We start from the raw sequence: 19,412 nt of genomic DNA on the forward strand, positions 1-19,412 counted from the left end.
ATCGTATAGAAACTACCATCAAGGTAGACATTTGTAAGGTATGTAAAACCGGTTTCATTGAATTGAGAGACAATTATTATCAATGATAATACTGAATGTTTTCAAATTTATGACCACTTACCAAGTACAATAGCTAGAGTTTTCGTAGCTTTTCTTTCTTTCTTCGCTGACGATTTTTCTCGTTTTTTTCTGCTCGCTTTATTAACCTTGTATATCGTGAATCTGGCCGCGGCTGTGGCTTTTCTTTCTTTTTTAGATCCCGTAGAACCCGTTGTCGGCGAGAAGGATGCTTCATTTTTTGGACACGCTGAACTCATGATTCTAGGCATCGTTCTGAAACAACGCATTTAATTTTCAATTACTTCATCATATTTGATAAAAAAAATATTAATAAATATTTGACTACTGTTATTTTTTAAAAATTTTAAATATTTCAAGGGCAGATTTCAATTTCCACATACGTAAGATAGGGGAACGGAAGCTTGTTGAAAACTAAATGCAAAATATGATTCTAAAAATTGTTTACATATAGCAAAGCAAATTACTTATAAAATAAAGTTATTACATTTATATTCATACTGCGAAAAATAACTCCGCCTAGGGTGGTTGATGGGTGGATTGAGTAGCCCATTGACTATCATTGCCGGTCCCAAGCAAGGATAAAGGAGGAGGGTTAAGGGGTGAGGCCAGCAACCTGCCCCTCGTAAAAAGAAAAAACGCTCACAGAACTGTCACATTAGCCTCGGAAACTGGACGGAGCATTGACGACGACACGGCACGAAAACGGAAAAAACGAATATGGAAAGAAAACATAGTAAGACTCGGAAGTTGGAACATTACATCATGGAGCAACAAAGACTATGAGGTGGTCTTAGAAATAGAGAAAAACAAAATAGATTTCTGCGCACTTTCAGAGACCAAGAAGAAAGACAATGGCAGTCAAAGGTACCAAAACTACATACTTTTTTATAGTGGAGTCGACAAGAACTTGCGAGTACGGGGAGGAGTAGGGTTACTAGTGAATAAAAAATTTGAAAAAGATATTAAGGAAGTATAGTATATAAGTCATAGCATCATACAGATAACAGTAGAGCTGGCCAACGAAAGAACACACCTACTAAGTATATATGCACCGGATGTAAGCAAACCGAAAGAAGAAAGGGAAGCTTTTTTTGATGCCTTGCAAGCTACGTTAGACAAAATACCCAGTAAAGACAAAGTGTTTATTATGGGCACCTTAAACTCAAGAATTGGAAACACAGTTATCCCAGGAATCATGCATAGTTTCAACGAAGAAGCAGTGAATGATAATGGAGATATATTGATAGATATATGCGCCCTCAACGAATTACGTATCAACAACACATATTTTGATCATAAGGAACAACAAAAGTACACCTTCGCTAACACGAGAGGCCAAAAATCAACTATTGACTACATAATTACAAACAGGAAAGTCCACCCCTCCCAGATACTTGACGTACGGGTATTAACATCGGCAAATATCGGCACACAACACGGTTTAGTATTGTGTAAATACTCCGTATCCCACATAATAAAGAAAAGAAAAACACCCAATTACGTATTGAAATTTAATATAGAGTCGCTTAAGGATGAAAGCATTAAATACCTCTATGAGAAACAGACTCCGCGAAAAAATTGTCCAAAACCCTATAAAAGAAACCGACAACGTAGAAGCCGCCTGGGAGAAACTAAAGAATAACATAAAGAACAGCGCAAAGGAATCCTCAGCCCATGCCTTTTCAACGTAATAATGGACCAAATAATTGAGAGCGTAAACGAAATTAATGCAGGATTCGAAATGAATAACCGTCGCCTGAGAATCCTTTGCTACGCAGATGACGCTATACTTATAGCTGAAAATGAAGACGATCTACAACGCCTCCTTCATAAATTTAACCTGGCACAGAAACTTAACATGCAAATCTCACGCGAGAAAACACAAAGCATGGTAATATCCAAAGACCCAATAAAATGCAAGTTGGTAGTAAATGAGCGCATTATAGAGCAAGTAATGAATTTCAACTACTTGGACGTAGAAACAACGAGCAGCAGAAACATAACGGACGAGGTAGATAAGCAGATCAAGAAAGCAACTAGAATATCGGAATATTTACGGGACATTATATGGAGAAATAAATATATGAGCATAGAAAGTAAGACGCGAATCTACAAGACCTGTATCAGACCCATACTAACCTATGCCGCAGAAACAAGGGCAGACACAACACAAACAAAGAGAAAAATGAGAACAGCAGAGATGAAGATATTACGAACAATAAAGGGTACCACACTCCACGATAGAATACCCAACACAGATACCTTAAGAGAACTGGGAGTACAAGATGTCGTTAGATGGGTAAAAGCAAGACGCCGACTATGGAGAGACCATGTAGAACGAATGGCTCCAGAACGGATTGCCAAATGGGCCAAAACACAGAAACCAGACACAAGACGCCCAATCGGTAGGCCCCCAAAACGCTGGTACGATAGCTGGACATCGGCATCACAAGAGGGCAGATGACAGACCTGACAGGACCTCGTCCTACTACAAGAAGAAGAAGAAGACTGCGAAAAATATAATCGAATATTACTTATGGAAAATGTAATTCAATCCATTGATCGGCTAATGAAAAATATCAAATAATATATAACGATAAGAAATATCAGACAAAATATGATTCAGCATCGATTAACCGATTTGGATACTCGACAGAAAGAGGAATATGAAGCAGAATGTGAACCAATTAGAGTACTGGAGGAATCAGAAAACAATTCCACCTCAATTGTTTCATGCGAATTGAATGATAACAAAGGTGTTCCATTTGTTTTATCCCGCGTAAAAAATCAACACCATGAGTTTGCAGCTGGTTTGAAAACGCATAAGATAGAAACCGTCGTTGATTTTCTTGAACTGTTGAATGTCTCCAAGGTACTACACATTTTACCTAAGCGTTTTGAATTATCAAGTCGAGTTATGTAATGATGAAAGCAAGCAAGCATGTAGCAGTGATGTCAAAATGGCTATCACAAATGACCAGAGGTGGATTGAGAATGAAGCTACACGCCATATTACATCAAATTTGAACTGGTTCACTGATAAGGCTTTTCCAGCAACCTAACCAAAATTTTAGGTTAGTGACGCTCGTTCGTAAAATCAGGACGCCACCCACCAGTCAGTGTTGGCTAGTCTCTCTCACAATCGAGGCCATGAGCTTCCGTTGACAGTGAAAAGTGACGGTTAACGGATGCGAAATATATTAGGTGCCAATTATCTTATAACCGTTGCATAATTCACTCTTACTTTCGTATATTAAACTTAATATATAATTAATGTTTGGCTATATGTCGAATGAGACAATGTTCTGCTAACTTTATATTTAATGTTGACTTTATTGAAAGACGGCATTTACTTTATTAAGAACACTATTAATGGCGACTATACAATAGTCTTTTTTAATGAAATTGCTATTCCAATAATTCCCTAACAAATTAAGCCATTTACAAGATGTAGACGGATTTCAAAACTATGAGAGACATTATAATTGAGAACAAAGACCATCATCATCAATTAATATCAGATTTTAAATAGCGTATCCATTTTCACTGACATATAGTATCCTTCCACCCTCATTATTAGTTGCTTTGTCATCCAACATCTCAGTGGAATGAATTCAGTTGTACAATTAACGTTAGTTGAATATCATATCAAACTCGTTTTGTAACATCTCGTATGGATTTAATATTCATGAAAGGTTTCAGTTGATTCCATGAATATGGCTTAATTGGGGACATACGACACTATAATTTCAAATGTAAATAGCTTAACAGAAATTTAGAATTTGTAGACTAATATATGATGACAGGAACCAATTCTTTTTGTATATTAAGAATAAGTACAGTAGTAATAAAACTTTTAACTCTGGGTAGCTGGATTGATAGACAATTATTCCGAAATATGCTTCAATAATTTACCCTTTTTTGTTATTTGTTATTTCCTAGTAATCACATGATCGATAATGAAGATATTGTGAAATTTTTCTTCTCAACGACTCGACACATGTATTTGGAAATAAAAGAAGCTTTGGTGTCAACAATTCTCATCAGATATCTCAACCTTTTTTCACGATGCATGAGAAGATAAGCTAAGTTGCGAACCTTGCAGTATCGTTGTATAAAATTACTATTTTCCATAAATTGGGGTATAGATTATCCATTCCGATTATAGACACGACTAAATTTCACATTTGAATAATTTTAACTTGATTTTTGTGTCGTCCAATCAGATATTTCGTACTGCTAAGAACAAGCTCGCGAAACGGATCTTGATACAATGGAATTTCAAAGGAAAAAATAAGTGATTTTCTGGGTAATGTCTCAACGAATATTGAATTAAATCTCCTCTGAAGAGCTTGATGTCAATCGACCATTTTGTCGATATTAACATCCCCAATTTCTCGTAGCTGCAAGAAGGGTTTCGTAACCACTGACCAGTTTCGACGTTATTCCGTCTCATCAGAGTGGTTTAACAATCCTCGTTCGGACTTGAGACCGTTCTTGACGTTCTATTTTTATATATGTGTTGTAAATTTCTTCTTCTTGTGAATAATAAACTTCATTATACGCTTATTGTAGAATATACTAAGTATTATTTCTGTAAATTCCATGTGTTAGCTATTAATTTTATGCTTATAGCGTTTCATGGGAACATTTGTCAATAGAAGAATAACCCAGCTTTTTAAATGAAATTCTCATGGGTCGTGGCTCAGCCATTAAAAACGCCCTTCAAATATATCCGCTAATCAAGTTTACTGAAAAAATACAAGTGTGCGTGACCAGCAATGAAGATTTTCTCATTAGCGAATGCCGCAGCAGTTACTTTATGTCGTATTGCAGAAAAAACCATAAAATATTCATTAAGTGTATGCAGAGAATATAAATGCAAAGTAGCGTACAGGGTATGATTATATTTACATTATTGGATTGTTATTATTTTGATCAAGTAATTAACAAACCCTTACATGATACAGGATAGTTGGGCGGCTCTCTAAAACTACCTGCTTTTAAAAAACTTTTTTTCTTTCGAAGATTGTCTTGAAGATGTTTTTTATAATATTTTATTTTATAAATGAAGTTAGGTCTTAAGTATTAAGTATTGATCATTTTATATATTTCACACTTTACACTTTAATAACAAAACGTCGGAATTGATTGAAATTCAGTCATGAATATATTGGATGAATCTCATAAATAAAACAAACTCTGAGTATCTAACTTTTAATTATCTTGATCTATTCAACGTCCATCAATAAAATATAGATTTCATATCGTTGAACATAAACCTAATTGATAGAGGTGCTCTCATCTAGTTTTATGTTGTTTCCGTAACAAAGTATGTGTTTTATGTTCGTAGTTACACTAACCCCATTTATGTGTTTTTCTGGGAATTGCATCTCTAAACGAACCGCTTTCCTATTTAATCGCCAACCAGTGCATGGATGTTGTTCATGTAACATTCAAGCTTAGATTAGATAAAGATGCAACATGTGTTTTCAGAAACATTTAGTATTAGAGGTTATTTATTCCAGCTTGACATAAATTTATTAGATACACAGTTCGACGAACAAACAACTAGCTTATAATGAGATTATCCCGATTTGGTTTTCCTGCGCTCTACATTTGGTTCTTGAATTAATACAATAAATATATTGGAACAAGTTAATTACAAACTATTCACTGCCTCTGATAACTTATCATTCAATGATTCGTGTCAAGAGTTTCATTGATGATTTCTGCTAGTCGGGACCGTACTTGGAATGGTAATCGGAAGCGTGTATAGATATTTTCTGCACAATCTCCGGCTATTCACGGTTCTTGTAACAGTACTTGCTATCGATAAAGATTCTAAACGGTTCACAAACGAAAATTTTATGAAAAATTATTTTTTAAAAAATAAATTATTTTGGTCAGGATTTTTTTAAGACAATCCATTTTAAACACGTCGAGTCTTGGTGCGGTCCATAGTCCCGCAACTGAACTTTCCCTACTGCCCAGAACCGCCCACATAATTTGTTTTTGCATTTTTCATGTCAAATAAATTTTTTCTTGGATCCACACCTTATAAGGAGTGTAAAAACACAAACAAAATTTCTGACCTCTGGGAAAAGTTAATCAATTTTTGTTCAACATGTTGAAGAATTTTCTAATATACGAAATTTATTATAAACTAAGTCTCATTCTATTATCAGCTTGATGAAGGGTGATTTAGGTTCCGATCATAGACTATCAATATTTATTTATTTGTATTCTTATTTTCTAGTTTTTTACAAATTGTAACAACAAACCATTTCTCTCTTTATCTAAAATAAAATATTCTGTTATCCCTATTATCTCAAGTGCATGCTAAATGTCCTAAATGCTATTAAATAAATCTAAAATACGACGAAGTGAATAGCACGCCCTATATTCTATCCTTTTTTTTGTATTTAGGTCAATTTGTTGCACTATTATCTTATATGTATGATGAGTATGATTCCAGGAAAACATATTTACGATTAAGTTGCTCGTACTTATAGAGGTTACAATCAACTTCAACTTGAAACAAAAAGTCTTGAAATAAATCAAAGATTATCGTTGAGACGTGATACTTACGCTGCTTCTTCAACGACTGTCGCAAGGATGAACTCGGTGCTCTTATCGTTGGATATAACGTGACAATCGGCATCGGCCATGACGTCTTCGTCCTCATCTCCGGAGCCGCTTCCCGTGTTCGTCGCCTGCTCATCAATAGGTGTTGGACCGCCCAGCGTTGTTTCAGCTAATCTGTGCGTATTGGAAATGTTCTCTATCACGGATCCAGGCTTGATTTCGTACGTCATTGGTTTTTTATTGAACTTCAATTGCATCGCTCGAGTCTTTAAGGCCTGAGGACAAAGCATCAATTAGTATCAACACAATATAAATGTACAGTTCACAGTACACAATAACAAGAGGCATGATATGAAAGAAATCAACAGAGACAATTAGAACAAAGAAATACACGCTGATTCATAGTCAACAGATATAGAGGAACAACGTCAACAAGTTTATTTTTGATGTTTAGATATCTATCAAGAATTTTAATTTGGACGTATAGTAGTGCTTATTGCAAATATAATTATTTAAATGAATGAACATATGGTACAACCGAATACTCTGATCAGATCTGAAACAGAATTATGCTTCAACTCATCATATTTGCCTTTTTTTGGAATAATACGAAACCAAATGTTACACTACCACAAATTACGGTGAATTGACGTTTTGAGTTTGCTGGAAATTTTCTGTGTGTTGTCAAATACTTGATTTGCGCCAACTTTTTCGTTGTATCATAATAAAGATTGAAGCACTAAAACAAATGTTTCATTATATTCTCTTTTATAGTTTCGTCTTTATAAGCAGATAAAATGAAAATTTGATGGTACCACAATTCTTGTTAAAAAATGTAAGTGAATCTCAATATCCTAGAATTTTCATAACCTCTAAAAAATTGATATAACAATGATGAGACAATCAGAAAAAATCCTGATCTTTAGGAAGATTGTTTTATAATAAGTGCGGCGAAAGTGTAGATTGGTTGAAGAGAAAAAAATCTTCGAAAACAACGAAAATATGCAGAAAATTGATAGAACATTGATTATGTCAAATAATTCAAGGAATAGAGAATGATAACAAGGAGAAGAGAAAGTTATTTGGACTCATGAAAAACCAAAATAATCAACGTAAAGTGAAACGAGAAAATTGGATGAAATACTGCACGGAAACTTATATAAAAGTATGAATTTTGGTAAAGTATCGTAACAAATCTGAAAAGCAGTATCGAGATTTATCAACTTTTTGGAGTGAAATCAAATGATGTTTGAGATAACTTGAAATTTTGCCTATTAAATCTAATATTGAAAAAGTTATTGTCAATATTACTTGGTACGAACCGTGTAGCTAGCGCCCTCTATGAGAGTCAGGCATAAAGACAAATTCATTGGATGTATCAGCTTCCAAAATTTATTCGTATGGAATTTCAATACAATATTATCAGTAGTTGTGGCAAAATCATGAGAAATATGTATAATTTTTTTCCAAAAGTGCCTGGATTTGAAAGAATATTAAATATTAAATTTTTTTGTTGGAAAATAGCTGTTTTTAATAAGATCAATTGGTTAAGTCAAACCGGCATAATGGGCATTTTTTTTGTAGCATCTCTATCATAACTATCCCCTTTTCCTAATTTAAGGATACAGACTGAAAGTTTTGATATAAAATATTCCTGAGCATACGATGTTTGTATTCTATAATTGAGTTGCTTCTCTAAAATTGAATTACTTCCGTTCAATTAAGCGTTCTAGCTATAAAATTTAATTATAATTTCAATTTTTTAGAGTGATATTATATTTGCTATAATTTTTTTAATCGCGTCTTTTATCATATATTGCCAACAGCCATTTTTAATAAAGAATCATCTTTTATTCAGAAACTGAATAATAACTGACAATAACTGAGATGAATTATTCTCTTAACTTCAGTCAACTCAATCAAATGATGGAATAGAAATAAAATTTGTATGATCGCTTTTAATGAACTTCATCCCTCTTGCTTAAGCTCATTAGAAACGAATAAGTTAGTTTAACAATGCACCTCTTATTCAGATATCTCAAACCTCAGGAGAATCATTTATGTACTTAACAAAGTGAATTAGTTACCATCATATTGTATTATATTAATTAACTCCGCCTGTATGACCGCTTGCTGGATTAACTAGCTTAGTGGTTATGTTCCGGTCCTAAGCCCGGAAAAATAGAAACGGTTGTCAGGCTAGGTTAACTCTCTATTCTACAGCATATAGAACGGACATTCATAGATGCAAAAAAGAGATTCCTCAAATGAAAAATATCCAACATTAGATATAAAATTTCTTCATACCGTAAATCATGAAAGAATATAAAGAATTGAGAGAATATAATTAAGAATATAAAGGATATAAATTCCTTTCCATAGCTTCTAGCTCTTTTCAATTAATTCCTAATATTCCTAAGAACTTGTTCAGCTCTATTCAATCACCATGGCCTCTATTTTCCTTTGAACATATGATTTTGCAATTTGATTCCTTCTTCTTGTTTACTTGTTTCGCAACCTTCGTCATTCAGTGAATCTATATATCACGTTTGACAGCTGTTGTCATAATGAATACAACATTACTACACCAACACTCTCAATTACACTGTCTTGAAGGTAAACAGTTCAGTTTTTAAAGGCGATAACTTGGTTATCGAAACGCGCATCAGACAGTGTGATTGTGAGTGGTAGTTTGAACAGTGCATTCAGTATGAATGTCATCAACGTTTCCAGCTGTTGTCATTTCTTCTTTTATCCTATCTTGAGCCTTTTCCATTTCTTTCCCAACGTGCCTTCAATCTTTCTTGGTCTGTCGTCATTTTTTTTTGATAAATGTTTCGATTTCTTCTTTTGGTATTTCTTGACTTTTTTTGCCCTCTCATCATTACAGTTTTCTCTATTTTGTCTCGATTACATCTTCTAACTGGAATTGATTTCAACGGATCTTATTGGAATATTCTCAAACTTGCTCCATAAATAATTACGAATGAAACTTGAAAAAAGTAATGTAAATACAGCTCTTAAAAAGCTGAAAAACAGAAAGAGACCACAGCAAGATGGCATCCCAAATCAATTAATCTATCATGATGATATATTTTTGTGTTTAAAGAGCGAGACAGTTGTTTCAGAGTTTTGGATCGTCTGAAGATTGAAGTTATAGCAAAGAAAATTGACTCAACATTCCAAGAAGACAAATGAAACCCCTGCTTCACTATGGACAATTCATCAAAATTATTGAAATATTTATTAAGGAGACTCAATTCAATTGGAAAACAATAGACCATTGAATGAAAATATAAACCAAAGAACGTAAAATCCGACACGAGTGAAGATAATTATGGACGAGGTATTAGAAACAGAAAGTTACACAAAATCAGATATCCTAAAATTTCCAGAGATTCATTTTCTCGAACGACTATTGTCATTATTCACAATAAGTTTGAAAAAAAGTTACAGTTCAAAAAAAATTTCTTTGCAATACAAACTTCATTCAAGACATCAAATTATTTTAAAAGAAAGGTTCTCACTGATCCACCCCTAATACCAAATCTATCACCTTTTCATTTCCTAGAATTCTAAACTGATTTCAAATTGAGAGTGTTTAAAGAAAAAAAAAACAAGTAGCTTAATTCAAGTAATCTCGACGAAATAAATATTTCTACCTCTGTCTTCAACTTTAGAATGAAGAAAAAAAGATAAAATCGACTACGAGCCGTACCAACTGCATTGGAAAATTTATAACATTCCATAACCAGCATTCGAATGCTCTTAGCTTAATATAATGTCTAAAAGACAAATGTGCACAATATGTGTTAGATAGAAACTCAGAATATTTTTCAGATGAAAAATATCCTTAGTTATACTCTTGTAGTATGTGGGGATGCTTAAATCCAATTATTATTGCTACCGTATTCTCTCTGCCGTGTTTAAAATCCAGCGGTCGCCGATTTTATTATTATTAAAAAGTGGAAAAGCTTGGAAAATGGATGTTTGAGTAAGTCTTTGATGTTTTTATTAATTTTTTAGCATTTTTTCCACTATAAATGAAAATCTGAGGTCTTTCGTAATTGACTATATATTCATACTGAAAAAATTATCAAGAAATCTCCATTAAGAATATTAGAGATTGTAAACCATCCTCGATTCCGTAAGTATGTGACATCAGGTTGCAAAAAATCACCAAACTCTCTTTGAGTTCAATGACATTTGTGTATTTTGGTCAAACTTCGAAAAATATGACAAAACATTTTCAAAGAAACCTTAAGAGGTCCTTCATATTTAGAATTTCTCCAAAATTTCTTGATACCCGAATTGAAACGGTTGTTTTCAAACAAAAATGATTCATGATTGCAGTAAGATAATGCGCCTCCACACCATACTGTATTGGACTTGAGCTACGTCTTTCCAAATCGGTAGATATGTCGACAAAGAACGATAAAATTACTGCCTAGGTCACCTGATTTCATTCCTTATACCTTTTTATATGTTTGATGTATGATTTTAGGTTTATTAGAGACGTCAATTTTCAACTGTTTGAATTCTACAAACTAATATGATATACATTAAATCGAGACAATTTATAAAGATAAAAATCATTTTTATACTGAAATTTAAATTGAGGTTTTTTTAAAATTATGGCTTCTGAATCGCTAACTTTGCCATTTCAGTTTCTCATTTATTCTGATTATGCAAATATGTAACCCAAAAACTATATGTAAATCAACTGAATTTCACGTAAATTTTGTGACGGTGCAGGTCGATCCGAAGCTTCCCTCACTGATGTAAACTTCGCTTTTACCTGTCGCTTGTCTTTGAACAATATCGTCGAGTAATAATTTTTCACACGCTTTTAATAGCCTTTCTTTTATATACAAGACCCGTCGTGTTTCAATTAGAACACTTACTAAAAATTAAAATTTTACTTAAAACATGCAAAGTGGTTACTATGTATTAGTCTAAAACGTTGAAGTATACGAGGTTTCTAGGTACTAATAGGAAAAAAGCTGGGTGCAAAATAAAATTAGTACTTCATAACTTTTCCAATACAGGTCTATTTTCTTTTTGGAATCATAGACCTCCAATTTTAGTTTTTCTATTTTCAATTCAATTTCTGTAATCAAATGTAACGAATTGTTTTTGGCAATGAAGCAGCTGGTAGCTGGTGAACTCGACACTAAATGTTATGTTGAAATATGACTAATCTGATATATTCGCTGTCACCCACAGTGTCCTTGAGTTGGCTACCCTGGCTACCCAGCAGTTGAAGTAGCTTTTGCTAACCTTGAAGTACAAACAGCAAGAATGGAATAAATAAGATAATAAGTGTATGAAAATCTTTAGCAATACGGTTACGAACAACATGAAAATAATGGTTGTTATTTGTTAGTACAAAACCTGAAATAAGACTGTAAGAAGGTGTAATCGCAAACTTAGACATCTACACTCTAAATTATCACTGAGATGGTGTAAGATCTAGAAACAGCTGAAATAAGGGATCGGCAGAGGGGTAGCTCGAGACAGGATACATAATAATAGTGTCCTTGAACATGCCAAGGATCTCAAGTGGCTATAGAGCTGGCGGAGGAGTAAGAAGATACCATACAACTTTCCCATCTAAAAGTTTCCAAAAATAATATGTAGTACATAATTTTATCAAAGTCTTCTGGATGACTGGAATCTTCTTGTTGCTTTAGCAAATATATTCTATAAGCGAATCATTGTTTTGAATGGAAGTTTATGACTGAAACCATTAGTGTAATCAGATGCCTTAGTTCTATCCTTATTCAATTCAACTCTCAATCATTCCGTATATCAAAGGTGTTCGTAAGCAGCCATATATTTATTTAGGTCTAATTATGTCTTCTTGTTAAATACTCCCTGAGAGGCAAATATATTACAATCAATTATAATGAACGTCAGAAACTGAAAGTATAGTATGTACATGAATTCACTAATTGTATAGGCCTAACTTTTCTCATTTTAACGAAGTTACTACTGAAAGCCTCTCCAACTTTCCATCTTCACAATAATTATCAAGAGAATTTCGAAGTTTACGATCATCAGTTCAAACTTTCGCTGTTTATATAACTACCCTACACTGATACAATTTGCGGCAAAAATAAATATCCAAATCACATTTCTCATTGGTTCAATAGAATATGAAGACAACAAAACCCAGAGCTTGCACGGAAACTGTCTAAGATGAAATCAAAGTTAAACAACATAAGTTATCTATAGTTCAAACGCGGAGTTTAATAATTTACCTTTTAAAGGTTTTTTTTTAAGGAAATGCTAATTACTATTATTCAGTGTTTTTTGTTTGTTCGTCTAGTTCAGAAATTGATATTTAATAAAGCTTATGATCTACTCACCAACCAGCAATTTTGCCTCAACTCAAATTATATATACACACTTCTACTTAGACAAATTAATACTTATTTCGAAAGCTTCATTCTAAAAGAAACTTTCACAGTAATATATCCAGAGCTCTCTAAATTAGGAGGGTACTATTCTGTGTATAGTGAGGTTGCAATAAAAAAAAATGATAGAGGTTTACTCTATATAAAAAACACCAAGAATTTCAACAACTATTGAAATCTATAACTCCATGAAAGTAGAAATAAAAATAAACAACAAAAAATAAACTATCCTTTGTCAACAAAACCAGAAACACACAAAACCTCACGACTTGTTTTGAACGTTTTCATGAGATATAAATATAAATCTATTACAACATTATGAAAGAAACAGCAGTTGTCTTGATCATATCTTTCTAAAAAAATATTCAAATTAAATTCTTGATTTCTGTACTTGATTGATACTTGATTGAAGCGCTTTTTACAAAGTTGTTAATTGAATTTTTCAGCTCACGACAAAGAAAGGGGATTTCAGATATAGACAAGAGAACAAAACAAAATAAAAACAAAAATTATGCCATCACGGGAAATAAAGTGGAAAGAAGGAAATATAATCAATGAGTAATAAAAGCAAAAACTTTAACCTAACCTACTTTTAAAACAATGAGAAATATCTAGATAGTATTTTTGTTGCTTGTGTAATGAAAAAAATAGTTGAACAAAGACCATCATATCTTAAATTAACAATCATTGTGATTAGAGCAGTTAATATTCCCAGCTTCAATCGATTAGTTATAACATGAGGTGATTATCGAATTCTCGGCAGTATATATTATATATATTAATGAGCTTAAGCAATTGAGAGCGTAATCTGAAACGATGAGTAAGTCGGAAGCTGCATGATCATTAATAAGAGAATCAAGATTAAGCTTAATACATGTCTATATATTATCAGCTTTGGAATTGATAACTAGATCAAAAATTAAACCAAGAAATATTGTTCGTCATATTTCTGTATTAGAGAGAGGTATCATAATAATTTATGATGTTTTTGTTTGTACTAATTCGAAACGTAAATTGTCACATGAAACAAATTTCAAACAAGCAATCAAAATAATATATTATTTATTTAACTGAATGTATTGTTTAACTACGTTGAAATTGATTTTCGAAATGAATTATTTGTTAGCTGATTATTGGATGGGAAATGACATCAATAGTCTTTTGAAAAATGCGACATATTGTGGTTAATTCTTTGTATATTTTTGTCAGCTGTTTACATTATATTGTGACAATTTTCATAAAGAAAATATATAAGAAAGCTTTTACGGAAAATTATAGGTTTCCTGGAAATCGCAGCTTCTGAAAAGTTATGATAGTATATATAAATAAGTCTCTTCAGCAGCAGATGAATTAGTAAATTAGTCAACGGCATTGTGAATATATCGAGATAGTATAAGGTGTATCAAACGGTAAATTTGAATGAATTAGATATTAAACGTTGGTTAAGTGATAAGTGAATATTTTAGTGTCTTAGTGAGATTCAACGTTTTGTATGAATTCACCTCATCGTTTTTTAATTGAAAACTGTTCAAATAAATAAGAAAAGTGAGATATTTTTATATAACATTTTGGACATCATCTAATTTTTGAAATTTTCGTAAATAAGAAAATACTGTGGGAATCGATTTAAACGGAAATATGAGATTGCAGTATCGAGAAGTAAAGTTGGTGAGACAGTACCTCCCAGATCTACATAAACAGTTTTTCTACGTATTCAAAATAAGAAATTCCGCGCATTGTTCACCAAACATACGGAAGCGCTACTATCTCCAAATTGTCTTTACACCGGCTGACAACCCATATTTCTTGGAGTTTTTCCGATAAAGCCGATGTATTAACCAGTAACAGAACCCGGAGCCCCCACAGAATGACCCACCATCGATGTGGTTGAGAGGAACTCCGCTCCTGGTCGGGACGGAATCTCTAGACAGGCATCAAAAAGTTTCTGAAAGACATCGCTGAATACCTCATCAGAAAATAAAAATAGAAACAATTCAATCTCGGTCGAGAAGAGGCTACATAGCTGTCGATATATCGTAACCAAGGCACTAAAGTTAAGAAGAAGACTAATTTGACATTATTTTCAGGGTGTATGGGAAAGGTAACGTCATAAATACGTTAAAATTGATTACAAAAATCGATTTTTTTTTATCGATTTAACTATAATACAGAATTAGAAGAAAGTATTCAAATGAAATATCATAGAGGTGTGGACGTATATCATGAAAATTCCTTTCTCAATACTGAACACGCTATTTATTCTACGATTACAACGACACTCACAATTAAACTGCCTGAGGAGTTTCAGTTTCTGAAGATGATAACGTGGTTATCGAAACGCGCGTCTAGTAGTGTAATTGTAAATGTTGATGTGGATGTACTGTGTGTTTAGAATATCACCAATGGTTCCAAAAATTCAAACTTAATTCTTTTTCAATGATTTGTTATGCCATAAACTTTTAGAATATAACGGAAAATATCATCAATTTCTGGAAAAATATTTGTGTACTTACCTTAAAAATAGAATAATATAGAAAAACCATTATTATACAAGGAATATAAAACGATGATAGACTAGAATAGATAACGAAATCGTCGTTATAGAACAGACAAGCATCTTCATCTCTGTCTGGTGTGCTATTGAGGCCGAGGACGATCGGTGAACCTATTGCAGCGGATATTACCCATACGAATACTATTGTCAACCATATTCTCCTGTTGTTTTTGTGTTTTGCATATTTTATTGGTTGAGTAACTGCTATGTACCTGAAACCAAACACTTAGTGACAACAATTGCTCGTATAATACGAATCAATTGAAGTTTTCGGGAACCTGTTATTAAAACAACTGTTTCTTTTGACTCCACATATTTAATTCAGAAAGTTTCCAGTTTTATCAAATCATTTGAAACACGCGGTTGACGATTTTTCTGCAACAATAACCAATAAATGCTGAATGCATTTTTACGATGAGAATGCAAATCTCAAAGTTCTAAGGTTCTACAGAAACATCAATTTTTATAATTATAATCATATTATCTAACGTCCATTTTGATAATGGTTTCTCCTTCAATGACCAAAACCAAAAGCTCATAATTACATTGTTTGCGTTAAAAAACTTGGTTGGTCTGAAATTAGTTTATATATACAACTGTACATTGAAATAATTTTCAAATAAACCCAACGATAAAGTACTAGATATACGAAATTAGCTATAATCCTTGTGGTATTTTGAAAACTCTTTATTAAACCCAAAATCCAAGTTTCGGGAAGGCTCTTCCCATCATCAGGGAAACTACAATATGAATGAAGAGATAAATTCAAATCATGTATATAACATGTGTTTAAGTATATAATAATGAAATTGATATACTAATTTTGTTTAAATTATTTAGATAGGAAGAGTTACATATTTTATCAATTATTTGACTACATACTTCCAAACTGATAATAATAAATTGAATTTTGGTTCAAATGCCTAATTGTCGAAGTTATTGGTCGTGGGTTATAATCAAACAAATAATATCATGAGCGAAAAACGATTAGAGTTTATAAGAAAATGCATTCATTTCAATGACTTTGCTAATTTGGATCAAAATAATATAAAACGAACACTCGATCATTGAATCATGATCATTCATTAGAAAAAAAACTTTCAGTGGTTGAACACATATACGCTTCTAAAGCTGCTGTCAAGCCCCACAAATAGAGCTAGAAACTTTTTATTTTATGTGGAACTCGTGGATATTCATATAACTTTGAAATTTATGCTGGTACAGAAAATGACAAAAAACATCTCCGTTTAGAAGACCCTGGTCTGGGTGCAAGTGCTAACGTGATCGTTAGGCTGACAAGAATTATCCCATAAGCTAAGTGTAGTTTGAAATTGTACGTTTCCGGTGCTATTCAAACACGTTAAGGATTTAAAATCTTGTGCTCGTGGAGCACACATATCAAAATTCGAACGTGTACCTCCAATGTATCTTCAGGAGAAGGTAAGGATATCTAATCAAAGAAAAAACAGAAAAACCTGGATTATAAACCACTGTGTAAAGATCTAAATAAACTGTGTTTAGATATGCCACGAAGCATAAGCATCAAACTAGACGTTCATAAATCGTTTTGGGATGAACGCATGTTCTGAATATGTTCTGAACAAAGCATACGCCTTCAAAACATTCAGAAGATAATCAAAATTATTGGGAATGTATTCAAATTATCAAACGCGAACAAAACAACATGATTATTAACTTTTGAAATTGTATATGTTTGTTGTATGTAGATCTAAAATATGGGAAAATATCTAGTTATCCCAATATAAATTTTATAAAATGTATTTGTAGTACTCGGTAGTGTACATGAAACATTCAGTAACGGAATATTGAACAAAATTTTTTCGAAGAAATGGAGCGAATTGCAAATTAGGATAGATTTGCATACTAAATGAAATTTCAACCAATCAATTATCCAGCACGGATTTTAATAGACTGTTAATTGACTTGGATTGAATCTGTTATAATAAAAAGGGATAAAACACAGGCGCCTTGTCATGACGAAATAAAACTTTTTTTTTTAGTTTCATAGATATTATTAGAAACGTGAGATAATATAATAATACGAGGGTTGCTATTTAAGTTTTGACATTTCAAAAACGCTTATGTGTGAACTGATATGTGAGACCTCGCATTGTCGCAGTGGTGAATGATTCGCCGTCTGCCATTGGTTTCCTTAATTTTTCGAACACTTCTGGCAAATAAATGCTGGTCTTTCATTCAGAATTGACCGTTCAACGCTGTTCTAATGGAAAGGTGGAGATATGTCCAAAATAACACCATTTGCTTCAAACAGCTTTTGTTGAATTTGGTTCATCTTGAAACACTCATACAGTCGATTATTGTTTCATATTCAGGATTCGTTACCTATTAGCAATCTATACGAGCTTTTTTTGAACGATTGACAAATCGTGCAGTATCCAACGCGAACGATATGGTGCTTCATCACTAAAAGTCGAAACTAGTTGATTGCTGTTGGTTTAATCCACATCAAAAGTGAAAGAAAATAATCTTAGGAAATTATTCTTGATTTAATTTAATTTTTAGACCAAGATGAATGCTCTACGTATCTATAAACACTCGTACGATAATAACTTCTGCTTACGTCCACCATTAATAATGCCAAACATCGTAATTGACATATCTCCTAACTTAATTAGCGGTCCTTGTATAATCACTACGTCAAAAATGTTACAAATTTCTGAAAAGTCACTGTTTCCTTGAAACGTCCTTGTATATTCGAATAAAAACATTCCATAGAAGTAGATCGATGTCCATCACGAGTACTGATAGTCAATATATGATAATCATGAATGTAATCTTCTAATGACCACAATGTTTCAAGAGACATTGGAGGTCAATATTGATCGATTAAATTATAAAAAGCTTGTTACTTGTCTCCATCCACACAGTATCCAGTTGAATTCTAATGTGTAATATGACAATAGCTTTTGGGTCAGAAATCAGAATCAAACAGTATATGACACCACGAATCACATACATTCTTGATTCTGATATCCTTGAATATAATATCATTTGTTCATACGAACATTCAGTGAAACTTGAGATATCTACACAACTGTTCGCATAATTAATTAATTCAAAACTTTTCCATGATATCTATAATAATATATCATATATAAAACAATTAATAATATGAAAATATTGGAATTTATTGGGAATAACCACTTAACAAGAGTTTTGAATTGATATATCATAGTAAAATTATATAAACAATGTATAGAATTATATATTATAAATAAATATTTATTTCGTACTCATGTCAAGTACAGAATAATACAAAATCTAGCTAAAAATGATACTGAAATACATATAAATTCAAAAATAGAAGCTCAAATTATTGTTCTATATTTTTGAAAATAATTCGATCTAGAGGATCAGTTCAGTCATTACTTTTGGCAATCAATTTGTGGATATTAAAATATTAAATTTCGATAACCAAGTTATCGTCTACAGAGACAGAAGGTTGATTGAATACGACGACTAAGTCAGATGGACATCGTAAATTGTAATTTATCAAAGTGAGAAAATTCTCGCGCACTTGGCAAGTGTCACTATCACAAAAAAGGGTACCTAACTTGCAATGTCACTATCACAAAGGATCATTGAAGTGAAGAATGTTCTCGCACACGTAGCAGATCGTCAGTCCACTCACAAAGATAGTTTGAATGATGCAGTCTTTGTCTGAGGTATCGATCTACATAGAGGATGGATTGACATATTAGTTGGTTGTCAAATGTCAAATATTCAGT

At 32.6% G+C, this 19,412-nt stretch overlaps 1 protein-coding gene across 1 annotated transcript in view; it reads right to left on the reverse strand.

The window, feature by feature from the left end:
* The window catches only part of LOC130453097 (dopamine D2-like receptor), a 144,733-nt gene that overhangs the window by 8,860 nt on the left and 116,461 nt on the right, over positions 1-19,412 (reverse strand). Inside the window, exons 4-6 of the mRNA XM_056792694.1 lie at positions 15,602-15,854; positions 6,673-6,944; positions 122-333 (exon numbers count right to left, since the gene is read on the reverse strand). Coding sequence (XP_056648672.1) covers positions 122-333; positions 6,673-6,944; positions 15,602-15,854 — 737 coding nt within the window. The remainder of the gene's footprint in view (positions 1-121; positions 334-6,672; positions 6,945-15,601; positions 15,855-19,412) is intronic.

This window comes from Diorhabda sublineata, chromosome 2, assembly GCF_026230105.1.
Source record: "Diorhabda sublineata isolate icDioSubl1.1 chromosome 2, icDioSubl1.1, whole genome shotgun sequence".
NCBI classification, from domain to species: Eukaryota; Metazoa; Arthropoda; class Insecta; order Coleoptera; family Chrysomelidae; genus Diorhabda; species Diorhabda sublineata.